At 44.0% G+C, this 26,023-nt stretch overlaps 1 protein-coding gene across 1 annotated transcript in view; it reads left to right on the plus strand.

Moving 5' to 3' along the window:
- The window catches only part of STK39 (serine/threonine kinase 39), a 310,863-nt gene that overhangs the window by 33,371 nt on the left and 251,469 nt on the right, over positions 1-26,023 (plus strand). The window contains exon 2 of the mRNA XM_035007841.1: positions 25,881-25,993. Coding sequence (XP_034863732.1) covers positions 25,881-25,993 — 113 coding nt within the window. The remainder of the gene's footprint in view (positions 1-25,880; positions 25,994-26,023) is intronic.

Below are 26,023 nucleotides of genomic sequence, written 5' to 3' on the forward strand. Positions count from 1 at the left end.
CTCTAGAACAGAAGTGACCATTATGAACAGGTGCACATGTGTGGTAAGTACTTGGCGGATGTGCGCTAGCCAATGAACCATTAATACTACTTCCTCTTGACTCATATGTTTGAAATGAAGGGTAGTCAATCTCATTGCAATATATACTTCTTTTGAGCAGGGAAGTTGAGCAATCCTGCCATACTCAGTAATACTCTTAAAATAGGTGCGATGGGGGAGAGAACAGTCTTGCTTTGCCTTTTGGGTAGATTTTTTTATTGTCTTGGCTGGTGGTTACTGGTACCTTTTGTCCTAGCTTATTGAAGGTATAAGATTTTTAAGTTAAGCTGAAAGGAACTGAAGTTTGTTTCCTCAATGGGATTGGATGGCCACGGGGAAGATGGGCTAATTAGTTTCCTTTTTAAACAATCCAGTGCCCACTCATGACTGAAATTTTGTTGAGCGTATTTTTGCCTTATTTCAGAGAAAGGCAAATGGAATAATAATCAAATAGTGTATCATTTTGTATAAATTGTCCTTCAGATAAAAAGAAAACCTTCCCTGCTTTTTTCACAGAAAACAAAAAGGAGATTAAAGATTTTTCTGAGTGTAGATTTTAGACCCATTATTCAAAGTGTGACAGTTTGCTTAACTAGTAGATAGACCAACGGGATTGTGTGTGTGTATTGCTGTTTCTGTGTAGCCTGTATGATCTGGGAGCTGATAATGAAATTTGAAATACCTCTAAGCTAGAAATTTGTATGAAACCACAACATATATTTCCTTTCACAGCTGTTCTCTTAGCCTGCATGTGTGGGCCCCTTTCAAGAAGGGGTGGGAAAAAATGGTGGGAAGTGACCTTTGAAGTGAACTTCTGATATTCGCATTACATTCTGTGGGTTTAAGCTTTTAATTTTTACAATTGTGGGTGGTATTTGTGAAGAGTATCAGCTTCTAGTAGCTTCTGGTAGTGGCGATCTAATCCTTGCAAAAATATCAGCATACTTACATGTCTCTTTTATCTGCTCTGATGTCTTTAGAGTTGTCAGTGCCCTTGCAGCCTGAGTAGGAATTGAGATTTTTTTCAATTATGTTAGTATAGTATAGTAAGGAAAAAGGTAACCTAAGTAGACCCAGAGCTTCATGATTGAGCCTTATTTTTTTCTTCCGAAAGAAATGTTTTTCTGGTGATCTCTCCAGAATTCCCATCATTCCTTTTAAAGTCTAACTTGTTAAAATTCATTTGACTTTGCTTACGATTTTCATCACCGTCACTAAAAATTTATCAAACTGCTTCTGTGCAATTTCTTCACTCAGGCCTGGGGATGCAAAGGAGGGGAGCAGAACCTAAGATTTCTGGAGGTTAACCAAAATGGAAGGGAGGTAGGCTTCGGATTTAGGTGGAACAAGGCGGAGAATTTAAGGTGGACTTTTGGTGCCCGTGGAGGTCCAGTGAGCTTGTTTTCTCAGGTGAGGCTGGGCCGTGGTGTAGTGACATACGGTGCGTGCGGTAACAGACCAGCCCTGAGTCGCAGGGGCTTAACACAGCAGCAGTGCCCTTCGGAGAGCCCGCGCCCCTGCCTGCAGCCGCTCAGGTCTCCGGCCGCTTCAGCGTCGTGGGCCACGGTCTGTTCGCCGCAGGAGGGGCGGAGCTGCCCGAGCTTTCCTCCGCCTCTGCCGGGGAGCCACGCGGCACTGCTCCCATCTCCCTGGCCCGGCCATCCACAAGGCCCTGCCTGTTGCAAGGCAATGCGGTGCGCTCGTGCTGGGGAAGGAGATGGTGGTGTGCCAGGCACTCGTGTGTGGTTGCAGATTGGGATCTCAGAGAAGAGACGGGAACCCGAGATGAGGATGTGAGAGGTCTTTATAATAAAGGAAGCGGTGGAGTAAGTGTCTAAAGGAAAGTATACGCTTAAAGAGGCTTCAGTTTTCCGTCCCGGCTTTTCGGCATGTAGCTTTCTTCACAAACCGGGCAGCATGCTGCCCTAGAAAGTATAAGGATGACTGTTGCGACCAACTATTGCCCCTGTCGGGAAAGTCAGAAAGGTTCTGTTGGTGCTGCTGTTAATTTTCACGCTGTGTGGACCTTGTCTGCTTCCAAAAGTGTCCTTGCACTTGGTGGATTGATCATTGCAGGGTGATGCGATCTCGTGGGTTAGCGTATCCTTAAATCTTGATGACAACAGGTTGTCTTGGCCAGAGCTTAGGTGGTGAGGTGTAAAAAATGCTTACTATTACTATATATTTTTTTTATCTCCGTAGGATTAGGGGACAGTTTATATGTACTCATGCATATCAAACGTTATGAGGACACTGGCTTTCTGTGATCTTTTTTTCCAGGGTGTTCAGTACTTGACGTTGACGTTAGAATGTGTGACCATACTTTTGCTCTACCCAGGCCATCCACAAAGACGGGACCTCCCGGGTCAGACCAGGAGCCGATTTTTGTGAATGTTTACTGCCCTGGTTCATCTCTGACATTGCCTTTCCCACCCCCTGCTTTTCTTCTCAACAGCTCTTTCTGTATACTTCTCCCTCCCTGGGTTTTGGGAGTAGGTGGACCTGGATTTGGAGCTTCTCCCTGTGACCAGCTGTTTGACCTTGGGTGAATCACTCTCCAGGTCTCAGTGACCTCATCTGTAACGTGGGGCTACACTGTTGCCTCATGAGATCTTAGTGTTTAGTAATGGATGTAAAATACTACAGTACCTGCTGCATTTTAATTGCTCAATAAACGTTAAGCTATGTTTAGTATTATTGTCATTTCCCACGTTTCAAGGCACATCTTAATTTTTTCATGAAAACTTTTTCTTCATTATTTCACCAGGCAGTGGATACAATTTACAGATCTTTCTCAATTTATGATGGGCTTATATCCCAGTAAACCCATCATAAGTTGAAAATACTAAGTTGAAAATGCATTTAATAAACCTAACCTACCAAACATCATAGCTTAGCCTAGCCTTACCTGAAATGTGTTTGGAACATTCACAATAGCCTACAGTCAGGGAAAATCAAAACAAAGCCTATTTATAACAAAGCGTTAAATACCTCCTGTAATTTATTGAATACTGTACTGAGAGTGAGACACAGAATGGGTGTAAGTATGTTGGTTGTTTCCCCTCATGATCACATGGCTGGCCAGGAACTACAGTGGCCACTGCCCAGCATCACAAGGGAGTATCCTACTGTGTATCGCTAGCCTGGAAAAGATCCAAATTCAAAATTCAAAGTACAGGTTCTCCTGAATGCATACTGCTTTTGCAGCATTGTAAAGTTGAAAAATAGTTAAGTGGAACAATCAGAAGTTGGGGACTGTCTACACTCCGTTGAGCTGCCAGAGCACTTGAGATCTCTGCTGACATTTGTTTTCTTTTTTGCTTTCATACAATCTTGTGCTGAGACTTACTATCCCACAGGGCAGTAGGTATCCTTCACTCATTGCTGTATCTGCTGCCTTGCCTTCATTGTGTGGTGCAAGTAATAGGTGCTTAATTGAGGGTTAAAATGAGTCAAAAAGGAGATATAAGGGGGAAGGGCTCTAATATGTTTATAAAACAGTCCACCTATTTGGGTGAATTCTCCTACATTGGAAAATGTAAGTACTCTTGAAATAGTACTCAGTTACTTCCCCAGTTAGAGTATATAGACGATTGTCACTGTTTATGTAATTGAAACTTTAATGCAAAGGAAAATTAAGTAATGAAAGAAATGCAAATGGCATAAAAGATTATCAGTAGCAGTTTGTGAGTTCTCAGAGGACAGCTTAATCTAACTTTGGTCATTTATATAGCTGAGAAGGTGGCTTTTACTTCCTTGTGCTCAGCTGCTTACAAGGCTGACAACTTTATGACTGGTTTTGAACACGGGAAGTTGCACCTGGTAAGGTAAAAGAGGGGTGTTAAATGAATCTCTCTGGAAGCTGGAATCTGATTAAGTGAGTAGGCTTACCTAGAGTTGTGCTCATATTGTGGATCCCAACTCATGTTAATGGGGTTGGTTTCCATCCCCTTGGAAGGCATCACAAGGAGCTTGAAAGACGTATGTGAGTCCTCTCTTCCCTCCAGCCCTACCTTGGATTGATCACTGTCTCTCAACATTGGATCCTCAAATATATCCTTGAGAAAACTCTTGTTTTTTTGATTCCTTTATTCTCTTCTAGAAGTGAGTGGAATGTGAGGTGTCTGTTTTTTAGATCTGTAACACTGTAAAATGTTAAAGAATGCAGAGAGACTTTAGTATGCTGAGGTAAGTACTCTCATTTTAGAGTTAGGGGTCATGTGGTTTGTTCAAAGTCGGCCACAGAAGCAAGAGTCTCAATCTCATTTCTGCTACAACACTTACTCATCAGCTGTATCTTTGTGCTTGCGCTGGGAAGTGTGTGTTGTGCGGTATGCCTTGGACAAAGAAACATAGGTAGATGTGACAGCTGTGGACTTTTCTGGAGACCGAAGGAGGCCCTCCTGAGGACACCACTGTCCGGGAGTATGCTTTGCATTGGTGGTAAACCAGATGGTTGTTTATGGGACAAGTGGAATTTATACGAATTGAGAGCTTTGACTTGAAAATCTGCTAAAAAGGAACTGAGTGCTACAAGACAATAAGGGAATGTTAATTGTCAAGAGCAGGGTTTATAGGATTGTCTTCGGCTGAGTTAGAAAATCTGCTACTAAGGGAGTTGAACCTGTATATAAAAAGCCCACCGTGATAAAACTTTTTATCCATATAATTCTCAAGAGTAAGTAATTTAAATTTGGCTTCAGAGATTTTGTTTTTTTAAACTTTAATATTATCAAGTAATTTTTAAAATTATAACATAGTACATGCTCATTAAAGAAAAATTAGAAAATGTAGGAAAAGCACAAAGAATAAAATAAAAGTCACCCATAATTCCATCTCCAAAAGAAAAACAGTATTTTGGTGTTTACTGTATATTCACAAAATTGGTATTATATTGTACATGATGTTTTATAACCTGTTATTTCTGTTAAATATATTATTAATTTTCCCCTTGTCATTACATATTATTCCAACATAAATGCTACAGGGTTATTTAAAAATTGCTTTTGAAGGGATGCCTGGGTGGTGCAGTTGGTTGGGCATCCAACTCTTGGTTTTAGTTCAGGTCATGATCTCAGGGTCATGGGATTGAGCCGCAGCAGGTAGGGCTGGCTCCAGGCTCAACGCAGGAATCTGCTTAAGACTGTTTTCCTCTGCGGCCCCCTACCCCTCGCACGAGTGTGCGTGCTTTCTCTCTCTCAAAAATAAATCTTTAGAAAAATTGCTTTCAACATTGTCTTATGAAAAATTTTCAAACGTGCGGCAAAGTTAGAAAAATTTACAGTGAATACCCATATATCCATCACCTATAGTCTACCATTAATGTTTTACATACTTGCTTTATCACGTGTCCATCTATCCACCTCCTCTATCCATCCATCAATCCACCTTAGTGCTCTTTCCATGCATCTCAAAGTAAACTTCAGTTCAGTATAGTACTGAATTATGTTTGGTTTACACCATTGTTCAAAGACTTTGTATTCCTTGAGCACACACAAAGGAAAGCCTAGAAAACTTGCCAAGAGAATTTTGTTGGATGTAGTGAGAAAGCACATCTAGGGATTTAAAATTTGCCTTGGAGCAAAGTATGCATCATTAGCATCTGAAATGGCAAATAAAGAACCACGAAGAATAATCTCCTTCTCTCTCCTCTCCTTTTATGCCTAATTCAGATTTCAGTATCCGACAGGGCAAATCTTTAGAAGGGCTAACGCTTGTGTCTCGTTTGTTGATCTGCACGCTCTGATGCTTGGAAAATAGTGAATGGTGGAGTGACTCGCTGGTGGCAGAGCGCTGCAGATGGTTTCTGCCAGCCGCCAGGTGGGGTGCCTGACGCCCAACTGCCCTCCGGACCCAGGATCCTGCTTTCCCTGCCTCTTCCACCTCGGGTTCCCGGGGCAGGAGATTGGGGCCCTCTTGTTTCTGCTCTGGATAGATTTCCTGCCCGCTTCCCTGGCCTTCCTCTCTGAGTGACAGGTTCTTTCTTTTATTTCGGTGATGGTGGTGAAATGTTGAGGGGCCAGTGCGGGGCCACCTTGGCAGGCCCAGAAGACACCTCCTGTTTGCATGTCTTCAGCGCCCACTTTTAAATTTGCCTTGAACTGTATGCCCCAAGGTGCATGACCAGGTGTGGTGACCTTACTTTGTGTAAGTTCCTGTCACAGCACCTTGTGTATTTCGGCTGTGCTTGCTGATCGACACGTGGGCCGTGCCGTCAGATGTCCCGGAGTTCCTCGAGTTGTTCTGCGCAGGCACACGGGGCCTTTCACAAGCATTTCAGGAACACACATTGGTTCTCCAAATCTTATAACCTTTTCTTTGTTTTCAAGCGGCTGCAGGCCTCGAAGAGAGAGGAGGCTCTGTGTTTCTTCCCACTCTTTCTTTCCATGGTTCATGTTCCAGAGTGTTCAGTTTCGGCATCACGTCAACAACATCCAACATGATAAGAAGCCTCCACTCTGACATTGGTGACCGCTCTGAAGTGTCCTTTCTCATAAACTCAGCCTCGGCTAGAACGCCCTCCTAGGAGCTGAGGTCTGTGGAGCCCTGGTTTTACGTAACTGGGTGCCCGAAGACAGACTGATTCCCTTTCCCTTCTTTTGTCTCCATTTCTTCCTTTTTGTTGTTTTCCTGAGGGCAGGCAATCCTCCGGTTCCTGGGTAATCCGGGTTCCTGGATTTTTCCCTCAGGCAGTTTCAGTTCTCAGTGATTGGGTTGGCCACGACCTTGATCCTTGGAAAGGACATCCGGCATCTTCCCCACTCTCTTCTCTCTCTTCCCTCTTTCAGGCAGAACCCCCTCTGACTCAAAATCTCTTAGTAAGGGAGACTTTGACCTTCTCTTCCTGCACCCTCTGGGACATCTGTCAATGTCTAAAGTTTGAGAAACCCTGCCCTAGATATAAAGATGGTTTTTGTTTTGTTTTGTTTTGTTTTTTGGTAAATCTTCCCATCCATGGCATTATATAACCTCCATGCCCTTATTATACTGTTCCCCATCAGAAAGTTCATCTGCTCATCTAACCTAAGTCCTTTCTGCTTCAGTTAGTTGCTCTGAAAGTGGAGATGAAAGTATGTGCTCACTCACCATCTTCTGCATATGATCGTATTCTCTCAGCCTAATCTCAGTTACCTGTTACAGTTGTCTTACAGCCCCGATTCTTTTTAATCTCCAGATGTTTTCCAAAGTTTTTATGTATTCTGTCTGTTAAATTGTAGTAAACCAACCTAGAGAGAGCATTCTAGCAGTTTGGACACTGCTGCATATGATGGAAGTGGTATCTTTGGGGTGGAATTTTTGAGGGGGGAGGGCATCATGACTAACTGTGTAAATGACCAGCAGGAGAACCAAGAAAACAGTCAGTTACTTTCCCTGGTTATCAGAGGGAGTCATGTGAAGGAAGGCTTTTCCACGTCAGAAGACACCTGGATACAAATCTTTACTCTGCCACTTAAGAAAAGTTTGACCTTGGGTCTTTGTTTCCTCAGGCATAAAATGTGGATGAAATACTTCAGAGGGTTGTTCGGAGTAAAAGGGAACAGGACTATGTCTGTACAAATGATCATTAGCACTTGTGAGGGAATAGAGGGACTCGGTGATTTAATTTGCTGGTGCCATGATTTGCGTTGGAGAAGATAATCAAAACTTTGGGAGGCCTACAGAGGTAGTTTGAAGTTGATGATGGTTTTCAAACCTCATTGTGCAGAAGAATTCCCAGGGAGCCTGTTAAAGCATGTGGGTCCTCAAGCTGCAACCCCAGAGATTGTATTTGGGAAGTTTGACCAAATCCCGGCATTTTTCTTTTTCACAGTAACTCAGGTGGTTCTGATACAGGCGCTCCGTAGGTAAGACTTGCAGAAATCCTGACCTTAGGGGAAAAGCTCTCAGTTTTTCCCTATTGAGAATGATATTCACTGTGGGCTTTTCATATATGGCTTTTATGATATTGAGGTGTGTACCCTCTGTCCCTACACTGTGAAGAGTTTTAACAGACACATGAAAAAATGCTCAACATCACTCAGCATCAGGGAAATCCAAATCCAAACCTCAATGAGATACCACCTCACACCAGTCAGAATGGCTAAAATTAACAAGTCAGGAAACTACAGATGTTGACAAGGATGCAGAGAAAGGGGAACCCTCCTACACTGTTGGTGGGAATGCAAGCTGGGGCAACCATACTGGAAAACAGTATGGAGGTTCCTCAGAAAGTTGAAAATAGAGCTACCCTGCGACCCAGCAATTGTACTACTGGGTATTTTTCCCCAAAGATACAAATGTAGGGACCTGAAGGGGCACCTGCACCCCGATGTTTACAGCAGCAATTTCCACAATAGCCAAACTATGGAAAGAGCCCAGATGTCCTCTGACAGATGAATGGATAAAGAAGATGTGGTATATATATACAATGGAGTATTACTCAACCACCTAAAAATGAAATCTTACCATTTGCAATGACGTGGATGGAACTAGAGGGTATTATGCTAAGCGAAATAAGTCAATCGGAGAAAAACAAGTATCATATGATCTCACTGATATGTGGGATTTAAGAAACAAAACAGAGGATCACAGGGGAAGAGAAGAAAAAATAAAACAAGACGAAATCAGAGAGGAGAACAAACCATGATAAACTCTTAATCACAGGAAGCAAACTGAGGGTTGCTGGAGGGAAGGGGGTAGGGTGATGGGGTAACTGGGTGATGGACATTGGGGAGGGCACTTGATGTAATGAGCAGTGGTTTATTTATTTTATTTTTATTTTTAAAGATTTTATTTATTTGACAGAGACCAGCAAGAGAGGGAACACAAGCGAGGGGAGTGGGAGAGGGAGAAGCAGGCTTCCCGTGGAGCAGGGAGCCCGATGCGGGGCTTGATCCAGGACCCTGAGATCATGACCTGAGCTGAAGGCAGACGCTTAACGGCTGAGCCACCCAGGCGCCCCATGAGCAGTGGTTTTAAATATGACCGATGAATCACTGACCTCTACCTCTGAAACCCATAATATATGTTAAGTAATTGAATTTAAATTTAAGAAAATTAGAAATTTAAAAAAAAAAAAAAAAAAACCCAAACCAAAAACACTTGCAGAAATCCTGGCTGTGTGGCTACTGGGTGAGCATGAAGAAGGGACCTCATTCTCTTCAGGATGCCTCCTCTCCAGTTGTTTTCTGTTTCTATGGAGCCATTGACAGAGACTAATCTGTCAGAGGTGTTTGAAGCCAGACAGAACTGTTCTTTGTTCTTGCTTTGATGGCAACTAGAGGTATCTTTGTATTGGATGGTCTCCTTGAACATTATTTTGATTCAGAGTCCTAAGTCTTTTGGGAACCAATTCAGGAACCCAGGCTGGGAAAATCTCCTTGTTCATTGGCTGATGGAATTGTGATTTGGGGTAGGAAAGGAGCGGGTTGGAGGGAGGTGGTGTTTATTCTCAGTGGGGGTTTTAGGAGGCTTTGGGGAAAAAGAAGTGAAATGTGGATGGGATTTCTCCCAGCTTCAAATTGCATTCCTTTAGGAATGGGATAAAAACGACCAGATTCCATCCATCTGCAAATTATTTGTGTCTGGTTTCTCTCTTCTTTCATTGAATTGGGCCTGGCGATCTAGAATATTGACTGTACTAGTATTTTAAAGAGTTTCCTTTTGCAACTCTTTCAAAGGTTGGAGGGTGGGAGGCTGGCTCGCTGAGTCGACCCGTGATGACCAGAGCTTGCTAACTCCTGAAGTGAATGTTTGTCATTTCTTGACATAAGGACAAAATAAACGTCCCAGGTTTGCCTGGAAATACATTTCAGTGCCTCTGCTGTGCTGTGGTGCTGGGTCTGCATGTGGTCTCAGAGAAATCTTTCTGCGGGGTGTGTTTTACCCACACTTTTCCATGAGGCACAGCATCTCACGGCTAGCTTAAGCTTTGGCCTCTGTGGTGTGGGCTGCGAATCCAAAATATTTAAAAAGAAAATCTTGGAAGGAATTTCCGTCATTTTCTTAATAAGTGAAAGTGTGAGGTAGAAATTAAAAGTCAAGTGGGGAGTGTTGTCGGAAAATGTAAACCATGTGAGACGTGCCTTTAAAAAGTTTTAACTCCTTGTTGGTATTCGCCCCCCCTCCCCAACTCCTCCTGTCATCAGATGAATTTATTGAGTTGGAGACTGTGACTGTGAATCTTGTACCCAAAGCGTACAGTGCAGGGGCGCCTGGGTGGCTCAGTCATTAAGCATCTGCCTTCAGCTCAGGTCATGATCCCAGGGTCCTGGGATCGAGCCCCGCATCGGGCTCCCTGCTCAGCGGGAGACCTGCTTCTCCCTCTCTCTCTCCCACTTCCCCGGCTTGTGTTCCCTCTCTCGCTGTGTCTCTCTCTGTCAAATAAATAAATAAAATCTTAAAAAAAAAAAAAAGCGTGTAGTGCAAAGAGTCAGGTTGTTCTGGGCTGGTATCAGTCCCACATAGAAGATGTTTGTTAATACCTCTTCGTTTCCCTGAGATAAAGAAGATGATTGTTCTGTCTGATAACATTAGGTCCCTGAGCCCACGGCAAGTAGACATTTCTGTGGATTTCATCATCATAAAACCAAGTAGAGAAAATATGATTATTTATAAACTGATACAGAAATACAAGGTGCATGTTCACTGGTTAAATGGTGGTAGAAGATGAGAAAGAATTTGCTTAACTGAATGGATTTTTTTTTTTAAAGATTTTATTTATTTGAGAGAGAGAGAGAGCATGAGGAGGGGAGGGTCAGAGGGAGAAGCAGACTCCCCGCTGAGCCAAGAGCCTGACGTGGTCCCCATCCAGGGACTCCAGGATCATGACCTGAGGTGAAGGCAGATGCTTAACGGACTGAGCCACCCAGGTGCCCCAAGAATGTCTTTTTTTTTTTAATTCTAATTTTAACTTGTGGTATCCTTTAAATACATTTGTTTCAGAGTTGAGAGTAAGATGGTAGTTGGAGATGCTGTGTCCTATAGATTTCAAGTGTGCTGAGCTCTGAGACTAGTAGCGTAACATTTAATATTTCCATGGATTGCTTTTTTTCTCCTGTTTAACCTGTCATAGCCTTTCCCACTTCTTAAATATTTTGACATAGAGTTTTTGATACATAGATTTAAAAAGCTCAGGAAAATGTTACTTTGAAGATCGAGAGCGAAACTAAGGTGAATGGAAAACAGAACATTATTTCTTTGGCCCTGTTCGGTCATTTTGTTTTTTGCTGGAGAATATGAGGAATTGTAATGCAGGTCAGATACTATCGTGAAACATAATATGACATCCAGATACTCTCATAGCCCAAACATTTCTAAGACCCTGCTGACAGCTTAATTATTTCAAGCAGTATTGGATATGGCTGAATACCAGTTGTCCAAAGAATCTGGATGTCCTTTTGGAGTTTTTGTTCAATGTAAGTCCTGGCAGAAGATGTGAGAGTCTGCATTGACATAAAAAATACAGGGAATCATCATGGAATTCCTTAAAGTGGTGCCTTTTCACCAGTGACTTTGAAATACGGTACAGTTTGCAAAACTGAACAGCTTCCGTAGTGTTCCGGTTAAGGGGACCCATGATGGGATCTTACCTGTAGATAGCCATCTTTTGTTCTCCTGCAGACATTCTCCTGAAATGGTTGGACTCACAAGTTAAGGACAGTGAGTAAAATACATGGAAAAGGTGACATTCTGGTGTCCAAGGCATTTGCGAATCTTCACAGACAGGCTGGGACTGGCTTCCTTTTAAAGCTGAGAATGAACTTCAGTGGTGTCAGCCTCGTATCTGCTGCACGGCATAACCCTTGAAGTGTCAGGGTCTCAGGGATGCACAAAATACTTTTGGAAGCTAAAGCCCCTGACGCTCCCCTTGCCCCTCTGCTACTTTTAGCATCGCCTAAAATACAGCGCCCCAGCAAAGAATCCGGAGTGCAGCTGGGAAAGTGGCAACTGGGTAGCGTAGCATATGACACTTTGTAACCATGCCTCGAGGGGTTCGGAAGCCTTTAAAGGAAAGGCACCTTTAGAATACGGAATGAATCTCTCTATGACATTTATTTGTGTTATGTATTTATAGAGTTCTAAATCACCCACACATGTTTACATACAGGGAACTATTTCATTGTTGGACTATACTTAAAGCGTTCAGAGTTGTCTCTTGCAGTGTCTCATCTGTGGACTCTTACCCGATGAAGGCTAAGACTTTGGCCAAATCACAGTGCAGAGAAGGTGATGGTCCTCGAAGTTTGTATTCCATTCACTCACTAAAAAAAAATCAGTGCACACTCTCTGGTGCAGGTGCAGCCAATTTCCTTTTGTGCTTTGTGAGTTCTTCTAGTATCCTAGGTAAATAATCCCGAATGAAATTGATGTATTTCCTTTTACTCACTGGGGTTTGGCAAATCATTGACAGATAAATGATTTTATAAGCAATTTAATAAGTTACTGAATACAGCAACTTTTTAATTAGAGGCTTGAAGCTTCTGCATTTGGCATTGTTTTAGCTTTTATTTGCAACAAAGGTGGGTTATCCCTTTGAAATTATTTTACAAAACCCCGAGAAAGGAGGATTCAAGTGTCTAATCCTAGGGTTAAAGGCAAGAGTTTATGGTTCAATAACATGTTGGGGTATTGTGTTGCAACCAGTGTAATTATAAACATATTTTAGAAACATGAAAAATGTTTACAGTCTAATTCACCATGCACACAGCGGAACATGGAGCCATAATTACCATGACTATATTATGTGAGTGTATATGTGTGTGGGTATGAATAAGGATTAGAATGTCATACGCAGTCCTGAAAAGACTTGTGTTTGGGTAATGGGTTTTAAAAGATTTATTCAGAACACTCTTTGTCATTGCTGCTTACCATGGCTTAATTTTAAGGAAGGGAGGAAAAAAGCTTTCATTGGACTGGTTAATTATTTCTTCTGAGCCTCCAAAAGAAAAAGAGTGGGATGAACAAAAAAGAATGCCTCCAAATACCAAATATTTATATTTCGGTTTTTGGTGTTAAAACATGTTTCTTCATGAGGCAGTACACACAAATATTCATTTGTAGGAAATGACTGAACAATTCTTTCTTCCCTGAGAACATCTCTTGAACGTGCAGAAGCACACCCCCTGCTCTTACTTGCCTCTCCTCAGTAAGCACCAGCCTAGTTTCCACATTCCCGGCCCCTGCATCCTCACCCTTCCTGTTCTTGACTTGGGAGGTTGGTTGAACAAATGCATGGTAGCTCAAGCTTTTTGGAAAGGGTGAAGGTGAAGAGAGAATCAAGCCTCTTTGTTATAAAATGCAGTGGTGATTTATAGTGGAGGCGATCATGCACTTAGTTTTATTACCCAAATGCCCCCACACCACCCCTAGTTAACATCCAGTCAATTAGCAAATCCCGAGGCTCTACCTCCAAATATATCCCGAATCCAGCCACTTTTCTCCCTCCGTCTTCAGTCACCCTAGCTTTGGCCATCATGAATTTGCGCCTGCCCATCTCTGGCACCTCCCTAACTAGTCACGCTGCATCTGCTCTTGCTTCCCATTTTAACCTCGTGCGCACAGTGCAGCTGGGGTGAGCAGCATACAATGTGAGTCAATAGCTCTCGTCAAAATTCTCCAAAGCACTTATTTTGGCTGACAGGGCTCTCTCTGTGTGTTCATTTCTTTGCCTACCTGTCCGACCATGTCTTTTACCACCTACCCTCTGTATCAACAAGCTCCAGCCACACTACAATTGTCTCTGTCCTTCAAGCTCTCCAAACTCATTTCTGCCTCAGGCCCTTTGCATGTGCTGCCTCTCTTCTTGGGATGTTCCACCCCACAGATCTTTGTGGCTCCTTCAATTCAGCCCAGAAGTCACCACCTCAGAGAGGCCTGCCTCCCTGACCATCATAGCTCAAGTGATCTTCCCACAACTTAATGTATCTGTCTTGTCATAGCACTTATCACAAAATCAAATTCTCATTCATGATTTTTAAAGAAATCTATGCCTGTCATCCCAATTTTTCTTTTTCCTCTCTGCCTCCTTCCCAGCACTTTAAATACTGCCTGACACATTCTTAGAAGCTCAATAAAGTCTTTGAATAAATAAACAAGCACATAGCCTTTGTCATATGATTTTATGAACTGTAAATTGAAGTTTGTTTTCAACTTTGAGATGCTCTTATTCTGTGTGTGTTGAAGGCATTACTAGTTATTGTACATGGTAGATCACGTGCTTTCGGTTGGTCCTTCCCACTCCATCCTCATTACTGGTGGTGAAGTTGTTATACCTATCTGTCCATTTTGGTCTCCTGACTGGGACTGGATTGGCTGAAGTAACAGAGTGGAGCTAATTGACACATGAGAAGGTTGACTCTGAAACCGGGGCATTTTCAGGATTTGGGTCCATACAGTATAGCTGGTGGGCCAGCAGCTTGGAGCCTGGACCTGAGGGCCTGGCCAACAGGTTTTTATTAAATTATGTGTAGGAGGGGTCTTCTTGGCAGTGAACAGGGCACATTGAGAGTGGAGGTGACTGCCTTCTGAGAGCTTGGAGTTCAAGGTAGAAGCCCTGGTTAGCCAGAAACTGACAGCAAATACATAAAACTGAACACTTCTATCATTTGATGAGTAAATGAAACAGAAAGGAGATCAAGGAGTTTCTCTCTTAAAAGATCGGTTTAACAAGTACTTACCAATCAAATCAGCCTAGCTATTAAAACAAGAGGTGTTGAATGAGTGACTCCACGTCATATTGCTCCTCAACGCAGCCCTTCATAGAATACACGTCTGCTGCCAGTTAGAGAGGGGTCACAGAGCTGGGGACCTAGACCTCATGCTACAAGAAGGGAGTTTCAGGTAACAAAATTACTATTTGTCATAATTTTTTTTCTTGAAATGCCATACGAGGTAACCTGTGTATGTTGACTTTAGACATCGTATTGCTGTTATAAAGTTTACTTGTTTAATGTGTGTTGAATAAAAGCATTTACGGTGATCTGGCTGTTCACTTTTGTTTACTGTGTGTTCCTCGTTACCCATAATATTTGAGGAATCCTGTTTTCTGGATTAATGGAATAAATTTCCAGGTAACTGGAGCCCAGGTTAATTTAAGCCACAGTTACTGGAGATAATTTTGAAGTTAAATTACACTTTGTCTCCTGAGGCAGGAAAGTAGAGTTGGCCTCATCTTTCATTTGTAGCCAGTTTCTGAAAATGTACGGAAAAATCAAGTAATAAACGTTAAGGGGAAGAGTGTTGAATCTTCATTTTGAAGAGCTAAATACACATAAAATTACCAAGTGTGGTTCCCTGTAGAGGGATTTGCTCCCTCTGGACTCCTGCAGACCGGGTGACCCCTTCCCCTAGCTGTTCATTGCCTCTTCTCCCAGACTCCCCAGGCATCTGCTTCCCCATGACCCCATGGCTCATGCTGCCCTCCCCAGTCCACTGTTGGGATTGAGGAGGGGTGGGTCAGGAGGTTTCTGAACACTGTACTCCTTTGTTAGGAGGTGGGCACCTGGAACCTCTGTGGGTGATTTGGGTCAGCTACCTCCCTTGTGCTCTAGCAATTCAAAGTGTGGTCCATGGACCAGCTGCATCGTATCACTTGGGAGCCCCCACCCCAGACCCACCAAGTCAGCACCTGCATATTCCTGGGATACCCAGGTGATCCCTTGCATTATCTGCACATTTTCCAATTCCCCCATAGTCCTCTAACATTTTGGCCCCTAACCTCAAGACCACGGGAGGGAGAGTTCTCCTGACATCCTGCCAGGCTCCCCCCGATGGCACCGGGAGATGTTGCAGGTGCTTCTGTGTGGGGGACCTCGGGGTGGAGCTGGTGGAAGCAGGGATTGACAGCATGCTGCTACTTTTGGCAGGCCCCTTATGGTGCGAAGTGCCCTTTGTGGGGTGCTTCTTCGACTTCTTTCTCACTCCACTGCACCCTGGGCCCGCTCAGGTTGCTGAGGCGCTGCTTTCCACCACACGGGACCTTTGCAGTCCTGTAATTAGCACTCCCTTGTACCTCTTCTTTTCTGCTAGCGTTTCAGACTGTGGCATCATCCCTCTGCTCCAGGATGAAGAGTGTGTCAAAAGAGAGGGGAAGGAAGACCTTTATCCTTTAGGGTTGTCCCTTACCTCTTGTTGTGTGGTGTTACTTGGGGGAGAACCTCAGGTTGCCACAGGAGGCCAGCTAAGCAGGAGTGGGATCATGAGTAAAGTCAAATCAGATGGAGAGGTAGGGAGGGGTGGGTGGCATTAACGTGAGTGGACTTTTTTTCCCTCTGTCCTTGAGCTAGGAGAATTGTTTTAGTTACTTGCTTCTTCATGGATATGGTAGCCAAGGATAATTACCAGAGAAGTGGATCTTGAGATGAATTATTTCCCTGCATAATTTTCTGTACACCCAATCATTGTATAAAAATTAGTTGTCATTGCTGGCTACCAGGAGTAGGGTTGGGAGAAGTGGACTTAATTTCACAGGAAACTAAGAAGTGGAACTCGGGGGTGGGGGGGTGGGGGCAGAGGTGATCCCGGGGGAGGGGGATAAACAGCTTTTTTTTTTTTTTTTAGAAACTTAGACCTCGTTGGGGTTTCTATCCAGGTGTCTGGGATAATCATACTGTTCATAATATTAATACAGTCAAAACATAACCACTTACATGCCAGGCATGTTCATTTATATTGCTATATTTGTATTACGTCATGTAATATTTACAGCCATCCATGAGGTAGCTATGATTGTCACTCCCTTTTTTATAGTTAAGGAAACTGAGGCATAGATGTACAGAGCAAACTTGCCCAAGGTCACATTGCTGGTAGGGCCGCCTGGCCCTAGACCCCCGCTCAAAAGGAAGTTGAATGGGGCTGGGCTGGGGTTGTAAGGATAGAATGAACATTTTGGGAGTATTAGATATTAAAAGGGGCCATTTTAGGAATTGTGTTTGAAAACAGAGTGAGTGAGAATGAAAAGAACAAGGCTGGCCCTTGCTAGGCCTGGAATAAGCACCAACCTCTTGTTGGGCTGATGGACATCCTATTCCCTTGGCTCCTTATTAAGTGGTTGTCTCTAGGCACCAGATAGACCTTTCTAGACTGGTTTGTGTATTGGGCTGTTAGTCTGCAAACCACATTCCTCCTTCTGTGTGCTCTTTCCCTGTTAAGCTCTGGAATAGGGGCTGCTAGAGGGCTTCTGGGAGGCTGGAGGAGGCAGAAGGGACATGATTCATTCCATTTGCTTGCTGTGCTTGTCAGCCTCATTCCAGAAAGGGCCCTTCACTCTGCTAGCAGGCATTGGTTCCTGTCTCCAGCTCCTTGCGACGTCCTAGAACCAGGCTCCTGGTGCCCCTCAGAGAATCCATTGCCTGGCCATCCTCAGAAGTTTGCGTCCCAGCCCCACGTGGGCCCTCACGGAGGGTCCCGAGGTGGCAACACCTGCTCCTCAAGAGGTCTGCTCCCAGCTCTGTGGGTTCCCTCCTCTCAACTGTTAGATTCCCGTAACCCCAGCTCCTCCCTTTGACTCCCCATCCCCCGCCCCAGGGGTGGGAGCTGCTTCCCACAGTTCCGCTCTATTGCTCAGTCTTTTCAGCTCTCTGATACTTGTTGAACTGCTTCTTTATATCAAATGATATCTGTTGTAGCACCTAGTGTTGTTTTCTATTTTCCTAACTGGCTCCTAACTGATAAATCTTCCTGTGTCCTGGCGGGGGAAGGGAGAGGCAAGCTGAGACCCAGAAACCATGGTTTTCAAACTTGAGAGAAGAGGGGGATCGCTGGAGAAGCTTATTAAAAATACACCTATCACTGGGGCTCCTGGGTGGCTCAGTTGGTTAAGTATCCGACTCTTGATTTTGGCTCGGGGTTGTGAGATGGAGCCCCGCGTTGGGCTCCGCACTGAGTGGGGCTCCTCACTGAGTATGGAACCTGCTTAAGATTCTCTCTCTCTCTCTGCCCCTCCCCTCTGCTCACTCTCATGCTCTCACTCTTAAAAAAAAAAAAACACACACATATCAGGCCACCAGTTTTAGTAATTCTGATTCAATAGGTTGGGTATGGGCTCAATAATCTGTTTTTGAAACAGACATTGTAGGTGTTTCTGATGTTGTTATTCTGTCTCAGAGGCTCTGAGAAAATCCACCCCAATCCAGGGCCTTCTCATGGGGCTGTTTGTTAGGTCTGGGCTTGTTGTCTTGGTGCTTAGAAACAAACTTTACTTATTTTCGTTTTTATAGGATGGGTGCTTTGGATATGCTAATCTTTGTTCCAAGGCCACCAAGGGTGTACATTGCCCGTGGAGCCTGGACATCAGCCCTCGTTCAGCCCGATGAGCTACGATGCAATTAACTGGGAGAAAGGAGTATTTCCCCCTAATAGTGCACCATGTACTTGTCAGGCCTTGCACATCCAGGTTTGTGTCCATTCAGAGAGAGAGATACCTTTCTCTTATTCATACAAAGGCAACATGCATGTAGCGGAGCTGGGATGAATGGGACTGACCTTGGAGTAGAGACCGGTTCTTCTTTTTGTATTTGTAGCCTTTCGCATTTCCAGGTGGCTTAAGGTTGGAGCAGTGAGGATTGAGAGACGCCATGTTGGAACACCCTGTTAGAACCAGGACACTTGTGTCTTTTGGCTTTCGCCAGTGGGTGTATCTGTTTATCTGTATGAATAGAAATGGACATTCCTCTGTGGAATGTTGGCTTCTGTTTGGTTGATTTAATCAGTAGAACGAGTAGGTTTTGCTGGGAGGGGTTGAACTGCCCCCTTGGAGCAGAACAGGAAGTTTTTCAGTCCTGCCAGATCATGGGGCTTTGAGTGTGCAGGGGGCAAGAACTTGAACTTGACCTTTAAATGAATCTAAAAATCAAATTTGCTCTGTAGGAATGTGTCCCGCCTGCCTTCCAGGGCCTGACGCAGTGGTTCCTGAGATGGATTTGGAGGGCTGCTGAGGGCTCCTGTCACCTCTCCACGTTGTTAGGTGTTTGATGTCACTACTTTATACTCCGGGGGAGTCATCAAAGGCCCTACTGTATTAGCCTGCTTCATTTCACGTGGCTCCTTCATGCTGAGCAGTGGCCAGGGGATTTAATTTTTTAAAACTGAGGTTCCCTACCCATTCTGGTGGAACACTGCTCTTTAGTATGAGCTTTCCTGTGACATTTGACTCTAAAATTGAAACAGATGTTCTGCAGATCAGAAATGCCTTCAGGCAGGTAGTCTCCCTGAGCCTGTTCTTGGAGTTAATTGCCACACACACTGACTACCTACTTAAAACACACACGACAAGCAGGTCAGAGAGAACATATTGAGTAAAATTGCTCTTCCTCCTTGCTTCTAGATTGTATAGTCGGCCAGGGCCCTAGTGCTCTCTGCGTGGAACACAGCTTCACCTCCCTTGTGTCTAGGTAGCTTCTCCAGGGATGGGTTGACGTGGGTTTTATTCACTTAGCAAACACTTACCTAGGGCCTCCTGCATTCCAGGCAGGGGCCTCAGCGGAAGGGCTGATTCTAGGAGTAATAAGGCCAGGGAAGACCGCTCCATGATCCTGTAAGTGCTGGGATGAGGCTGCACCGGGTCCTTGGGAGCAAAGAGGAAATGACTAACTCTGATTGCGGTTGTGGGAGGAGGCAGCGTCTCAGGTGAATCCTCGCCAAGCCCTGGGGCTAGCTTGTCAAACGCCCCCGCCCCATCAAAATAGGATGTTCTTTTTCTTAGCAAATAAATGCACGTTCACAGACAGAGGTGTTTCCTCCAAGTTGCATGTTGGTTAGTATTAGCATCAGGACTAGAATCCTAGAATACAGTTCCAGCTTTGAGGGGTCTAAGCCCTAAATGAGTGCTCTTCAGACTAATGAAGTATTTTTTAAGCTGGCAACTAATCATTCACAGAGTGATTTTTTTAATCTACTGTATATCGTTAGGAAAACAAAAAATGGGAGTAAATCCCAATATTAATCACATTGAATTTGATGGAAATTAGAGTCTGTTATTTATTTGTTTTTAATGATTTTATTTATTCATTTGAGAGAGAAAGAGAGCACAATCAGGAGAGGCAGAGGGAGAGGGAGAAGCAGGCTCCCCACTGAGCTGGGAGCCTGACAAGGGGCTCGATCCCAGGACCCCAAGATCATGACCTGAGCTGAAGGCAGATGCTTAACCATCTGAGCCACCCAGGTGCCCCTAGAGCCTGTTATTTAATAATTCCTTATCATGTACTTACCACTCCTCTTTAACCGGGTGACTAGAATTTACTTGTACTCTCGCAATATTCATTATGGATTTTATTTATATCAGTAATCCTAATCCATGTACCTTCTGAATTTAGTAAGTGTAATGTAGGTTTTTTTTTTTTTTTTTTTTATGTTTGTTTTAATTGTTGCTTTAGATGTAGCTTGAGGTCCAAGGTGAATTTATTGACATACATTTCAGTTTGATTCCACATCCCAGTTCCCCTCTATCTCTCTTACGATCAGATCCCCAGGCTACTTTTTGTTTTTCTGTGGCATTATCAGATGATTCTTGCCAAGTTACATATGAGCGCTGCTTTCCTTTGGTGAGGTCTGTGACCTCTAAAGGTTCCAACAAGCCAGGCTCTCCCAGGTAAGGGAGTTTGTGCAGGTCAGTGATGAAATGTGAGCATATTTGCTCAGTGGCCATTTCTCCACCTCACCCTCACCTTCATTTATTTATTTTGTGTGAGTTCTTACTCTGCTCCAGCCATCCCAGAAGGTGGGTCCACCGATGGAGGCAGAAGGATGTAACTCAGCCAGCGTGGTTGTAACACAAACAAGGTCACTCGGTGTGTGGGGTGGGTGTCCCCTGTTTGTAGCGTCCTTGAGAAACGTGGCCTTGCTGTGCCATGCCCATTGTATACACACAGTCTGTGTACCACTTATCAGACAGGCCGGCAGGAGTGTCTGTTTTATTAAGGAATCCATATAGCAAATTGCGTATAACACCTGTCTCACAGCCTCTCTTCTTTATGTTTGACTTGATAGTTTACTGTGCTGTTCCTTTCACATAGAACGTACCAAACAACAGGAAAATAGCCCTGGTGGTTTTCTCTTGGTGGGAAATAGTGGGATAAGGTAGATGGCAACACGGCCACATGTAGTAAATCAGTGTGGGCCCATATCCTGAGTATGTACATGTATTATGTTGAATCATTGGAAATGTGATCCCTTTTGATTGAGAAGAATGGCAACTTCGTATGTGTAAGCTAATAAATAATTTAAAAATTGGACACCAGGCAAGGAAGGGTGTACCTCTGAAGCCAAATAGTAGTTACACAGGGAGGCAAAATACAGCCTGTGGCAAGCTTTTATGTGACTCACAATGCTTTTACGTTAAAAAAAATTTAATTGCTAACCTTATCGTATTAGGAGATTTCAAACAAAATTCTGAGTTTTCAGCTTCTCTGCAAAACTCAGAATCTTGCCGTGCTAGGTCGGCGAACTTCCATGGCGACATTAGTGGGGGTAGGAGGCAGCTCTGTTCCTACAGAGTGCACGTGTGTGTCTGTGCACACGCTGGCCAGCTTCCGGCTCTCCCGTGACCTTGACTGGCCTCATGGGCTTTGAGGTTGGACACGTGATATAGATAGAACACCTATAGTAAGTTGGATGAGGAGAGAATTGGAAGAAGTCATCAGCTGGACCAAAGCCATTTGTTTTGTTAATTATCCATTCCCCAGCCAGCACATCCAAAAAGACAGCCTGACGTGGCTCCGGACACTGTGCACTGAGAAAAGACAGGTAAGCATAACGAAGGAGTCCATCCATGTGCTAAGAGCTGGGCAAACTTATTGTATGAAAATTTTTGGCTCGGTGCTCCTCATTTAAGTAGGATGTGATGACAGCTTCCTTCCACTGGTCACTATTCATGTTATAGGCTAATATAATATCTATTTCGTTTGTTTCTTAATTCCTGACATTTATGAGGAGAGGTACTGGACAGTTGGCCACGCCCTAACTTTAACATAAAGAAAAGTTCTTATAGACTAATATGTATATAAAGTATCAGCTGTTTATTGCTATGTTATTCATATTGGAGGGGAAACTGGAAATAAAGAGAAGGAATAATAGAGGAAGGGTTGAACAAATTATGGTACGTCAACATCGTGAAATATGTAGCATTAGAACAACAAATTGGCTGGACACCAGTTGGAGGGATTTCCCTGAAAAGTAATAACTTAAGATTTAATTAGTGCTTCCTATGTACTAGACACGGTTCCAAGGGCTTTCCGTGTATTAACCCATGTGATCCTCCCAGCTACCCTGTGAGCTCTGTACTATTATCTCCATCATACAAATGAAGAAATTGAGGCATGGAGGAGTTAAGTCAGTCGTCGAAGAACAAGCATTTACTATGTGGCAGGGCTAGGTTATGAACTCCTGCAATCCAGGTAGACAGAGACTTTTTAAAGTAATTTTTAGGTTAGATATCAGAGTACCTTATCAATAAGAAGTTTAGCTATAGAATCTTAATTCATAGCTATTCCAGAATTCTCTGGGTTCTTCTCTTATATTTTAGACTCTTAGACTCATTATGCTGGTTCAGACCTTAGAAATCATTTAGTCTTCCAGTTTTTGAACTTAGCCCTCCTTTTCCCTTCTTTCAACCAACTGAATCTTCCTGTAAGCAGAATGATACTTAGTACTGACCTGGAGCTACTGGGCCTTCTCTTTTCTCCCTGGGTGGTGGTGATGGTGTGGGGAGGGGGGCGCGCTAGTGCAAACTATAGATACAGTCTGCCTCCTTAATTGTGTGGGTGCAGAAATGCATTCCAGAGAGAGAGCCTAACATTTACTGAATTGATGTTTCCAGCGATGTTATTTAGCTTCATGGGTAGATTTTATTATGCCCATTAAGGAAACTGAGATTTAGAGAAAAATTAAGCCCAACATCATAGAAGAAATTGGTACAGGATTGAAAGGATAGGAAGGGTAGAATCCTTGCTGAACCTCCTTTTCAGGGGTCTTACTAACCTAAGATTTGGGAGCTATAGTGGCCCACCAGAAGCCCTTCCATTGAATGTTACCTTATCTTGCTCTGACTTAATTAGGCAGTTGTTGAGAATTTCTAATTTGTACGGCATTATTTACCACAGGTGATAGCAGAGCAGGGAGTAGAACTGACAGTGAAAGGTTTCTGTATTAGTCAGCTCGGGCTGCTTTAACGAAACACTAGGGGCTGGGAGCCTCAAACAATAGGCGCTGACTTCTCGTAGTTTCGGAGGCTGGAAGTCAATCCAGATCAAGGTGCTTTCTGGTGAGGGTGCTCTTCCCTTCCCTTCCTCATCCATAAAGCTAGGGATTGGACTTGATGGTCCCTAAGGCTCCCTGCCCCTCTGTCGTTGTTCTTGATCTCCCTTGCAGTTGAGGGAAATCTTTGGGGTCAAAGCGGTGTCTCCTGACTTGTCCAGTGAGTGGTGATATGCATTCACGAAATGACAGGAACCCCAGGATTATTCTCTCTAGAGATGAGGAGCTGCTGGTTGTTCTTTAGTCAGTTATAGTTGTTAAGTAATAACAGTTCTCTAGTTGTGAAGCTCTAATAAAAGACTTTCTCTCCTGCTGCCTCTTTCTGTCCAGAATTCTTATTTTTGTCTGCGTTCTTGCATGTGTCTGTGGAAGTCAGGAGACTTTTATAGTCAAGGATTTACCAGGCCATGGGAGGCAGCCCCCTCTTACAGGCACTTGTGTTATCCTTTTTGGGAGTGTGTGTTCTTGCCTTTCCTGTTTTTCAGTTCCCCTGCTTTGAAAATGTTCTGGGATGTGGATTAAGGATTCGGTGGGGGTGGGGGTAGATTTGGGTGGGAGACTACAACAGGTAGAGCCGAGAATGACTTCCCATCAGCAGCAACTTAAAGATGTGTGTTGATTTCTCTGCTGGATACCAGGCCCAGTGCTAACCAGTTACTTACCACTTTCTCTGCGGCTCAGTCAGTGATGGTCTCTTGTTCTGGAGACCTTGACTGGAAAGTACACTTTGCTATCAGCAGGCCTCTTTGTAGTATTTGGCTGTGATATCTAGAGCATTCTGGATTGAACCCAGCATGCTCTGATCTGTAGGGCCAAGACCGATATGGTGGGACTTGGAATAGTAGCTGATGGGGCAGGCAGTGAGATTAAGGACAGGGAGGCCCTTTTAACAACCTCTGACAATAGCACTCCCTCCTTGAACTAGAGAGTAAGGCTCACTTGAATCTTCCCTGTAGGTAGTTTCTTTTTTGTTCAAGCATGTAGGACATTTTTTTCTGTCCTGTATGGCCAGGACAAGCGGGAAAGGGAAGTGTGGGCTCTGGCCTATGGGAAGCAGGGAAAAGCATGGAGCTTGGAGTCTGGCCAACCTGACACAGACCCCAGCCCAGGCGCTTGGCTGTGTGGGCAAACTTTCCAAGTCCCAGTGCTCTCACATATAACACGAGGCTAGGAATAAAAAATGTGCAGGCTTATAATGAGAATTGCATGAATAAAGTGCCTACGGTACAGGGGGTGGTTAGTATATATGGATTTTCTCCCTCCTTGGTGAACACCGGTTGGACTTCCTGGAATGGGAGTCTTGAAGTTGGAGACCTGGTTTTGGAGCATGGGGTGATCTGCTTGGGACACCAGATCCAGGGGCCAGAGTGGATGTTGAGACCACAGGACAGAAGAAAGGGCAGACTTTCAGCTCCAAAGACACCCACTTGGGCACCTACCTCCTTGGTGTGGGAAAGGATTGATTTTCACTAGAAATGTCATGCCTGCCTATCACATCTGTAAGGAAAGCTAATACTGATCTCCCTTCTGTATTGCCCAAAGCTGCCCCTTCCTCCATTTGATGATACTGGATGACTCATTTGAGAAGTAGTCCTCGAAGAAAAGCTTTAAGGAGAAAGGTGCATGGCCACATCTGGGCCCCCTTTTGCACAATCCTGAGCACAGGCTGTTTCTCTGCTTGGCTGTCTTGCAGGGGTAGAAGATTTATGTGATCCTAAGGAGGTTTTTGGTATTCTTTGCAGAAGTGAGATGCCTTAACCTAGAGGTCTTTTTGCCCCCGTGGAATACAAACCAGATTAGGAGCTCTTTGTGCTCTGCCACAAATCATTACACGTCTACATTTTGCTCTTATAAAATATGGATAATGACATGACTCTGTCTCCTAGGAGTTTGAGTGCATTAGCTAATGATCATGAAACCTTAGAAATAGGAAATTCATGTGAATGCCGAGAGCTTTTGTAATTACACATTTGCATCCCTTGCTTGGCATCCTTGAAAGTCATCCTTTCAACATGAGAATCCTCGGGTTGATTCCTGTTCTTCTAATTGTAGAGCAAGCTTAGAAGGAATAAGCTCAAAGAGCACTCAGAGCAGATAAGTTGTCACGGCGTCTCGTGGAAACCCTGAAGTCGTTCAGGCTGGAGTGGTTTGGTTTGGGCTGAAATGGAAGAAGAGCTCGAGGTATTTTAAGGGCACTAAAGTTAGAGAATCCTGGGGGCCAGAGACAGTAATGGCCTCCAGGCAGTGTTGTGCTTGGAGGCTCGCGTCTCTTGTCCCTGTGACCTCAGACCCGTCACTTTATCAGCCTTTGTTTTGGGCAGCAGGAAACATGCTGGATTGCAATGGGCTTTTTTGATGTGGATTGTAGCTTCTGGAGTGCGGGCACTGTTTTTCTATCCCATCGAGCAGTCTGCTCTTTGCTTTTTCTCCCACAGATAATTATTTTCAGACTCAAGACTCTTTTAGAATATGTTAAAAGGCAATGGTTTGAATACCTTGAGTAGAAGACTTCAAAAAAAAAAAAAGATAGGTATTTGTTTAGGAAGGGGGTCGTGACTGGTAACCAGACAGCATGCCACCGGATAGCTGATGCTGTTTTTCTTTTGTTTCAGGCAGCGGCGCTACGGCCGTAGTCCAGGCCGCTCTCTGCAAGCCCCGGCAAGAACGCGTAGCAATAAAGCGCATCAACTTGGAAAAATGCCAGACCAGTATGGATGAACTATTAGTAAGTAAAAAGTGAAGGATACCCGCCGGT

This window comes from Mirounga leonina, unplaced genomic scaffold (assembly GCF_011800145.1).
Source record: "Mirounga leonina isolate KUSES-001 unplaced genomic scaffold, KU_Mleo_1.0 Mir_151, whole genome shotgun sequence".
NCBI classification, from domain to species: Eukaryota; Metazoa; Chordata; class Mammalia; order Carnivora; family Phocidae; genus Mirounga; species Mirounga leonina.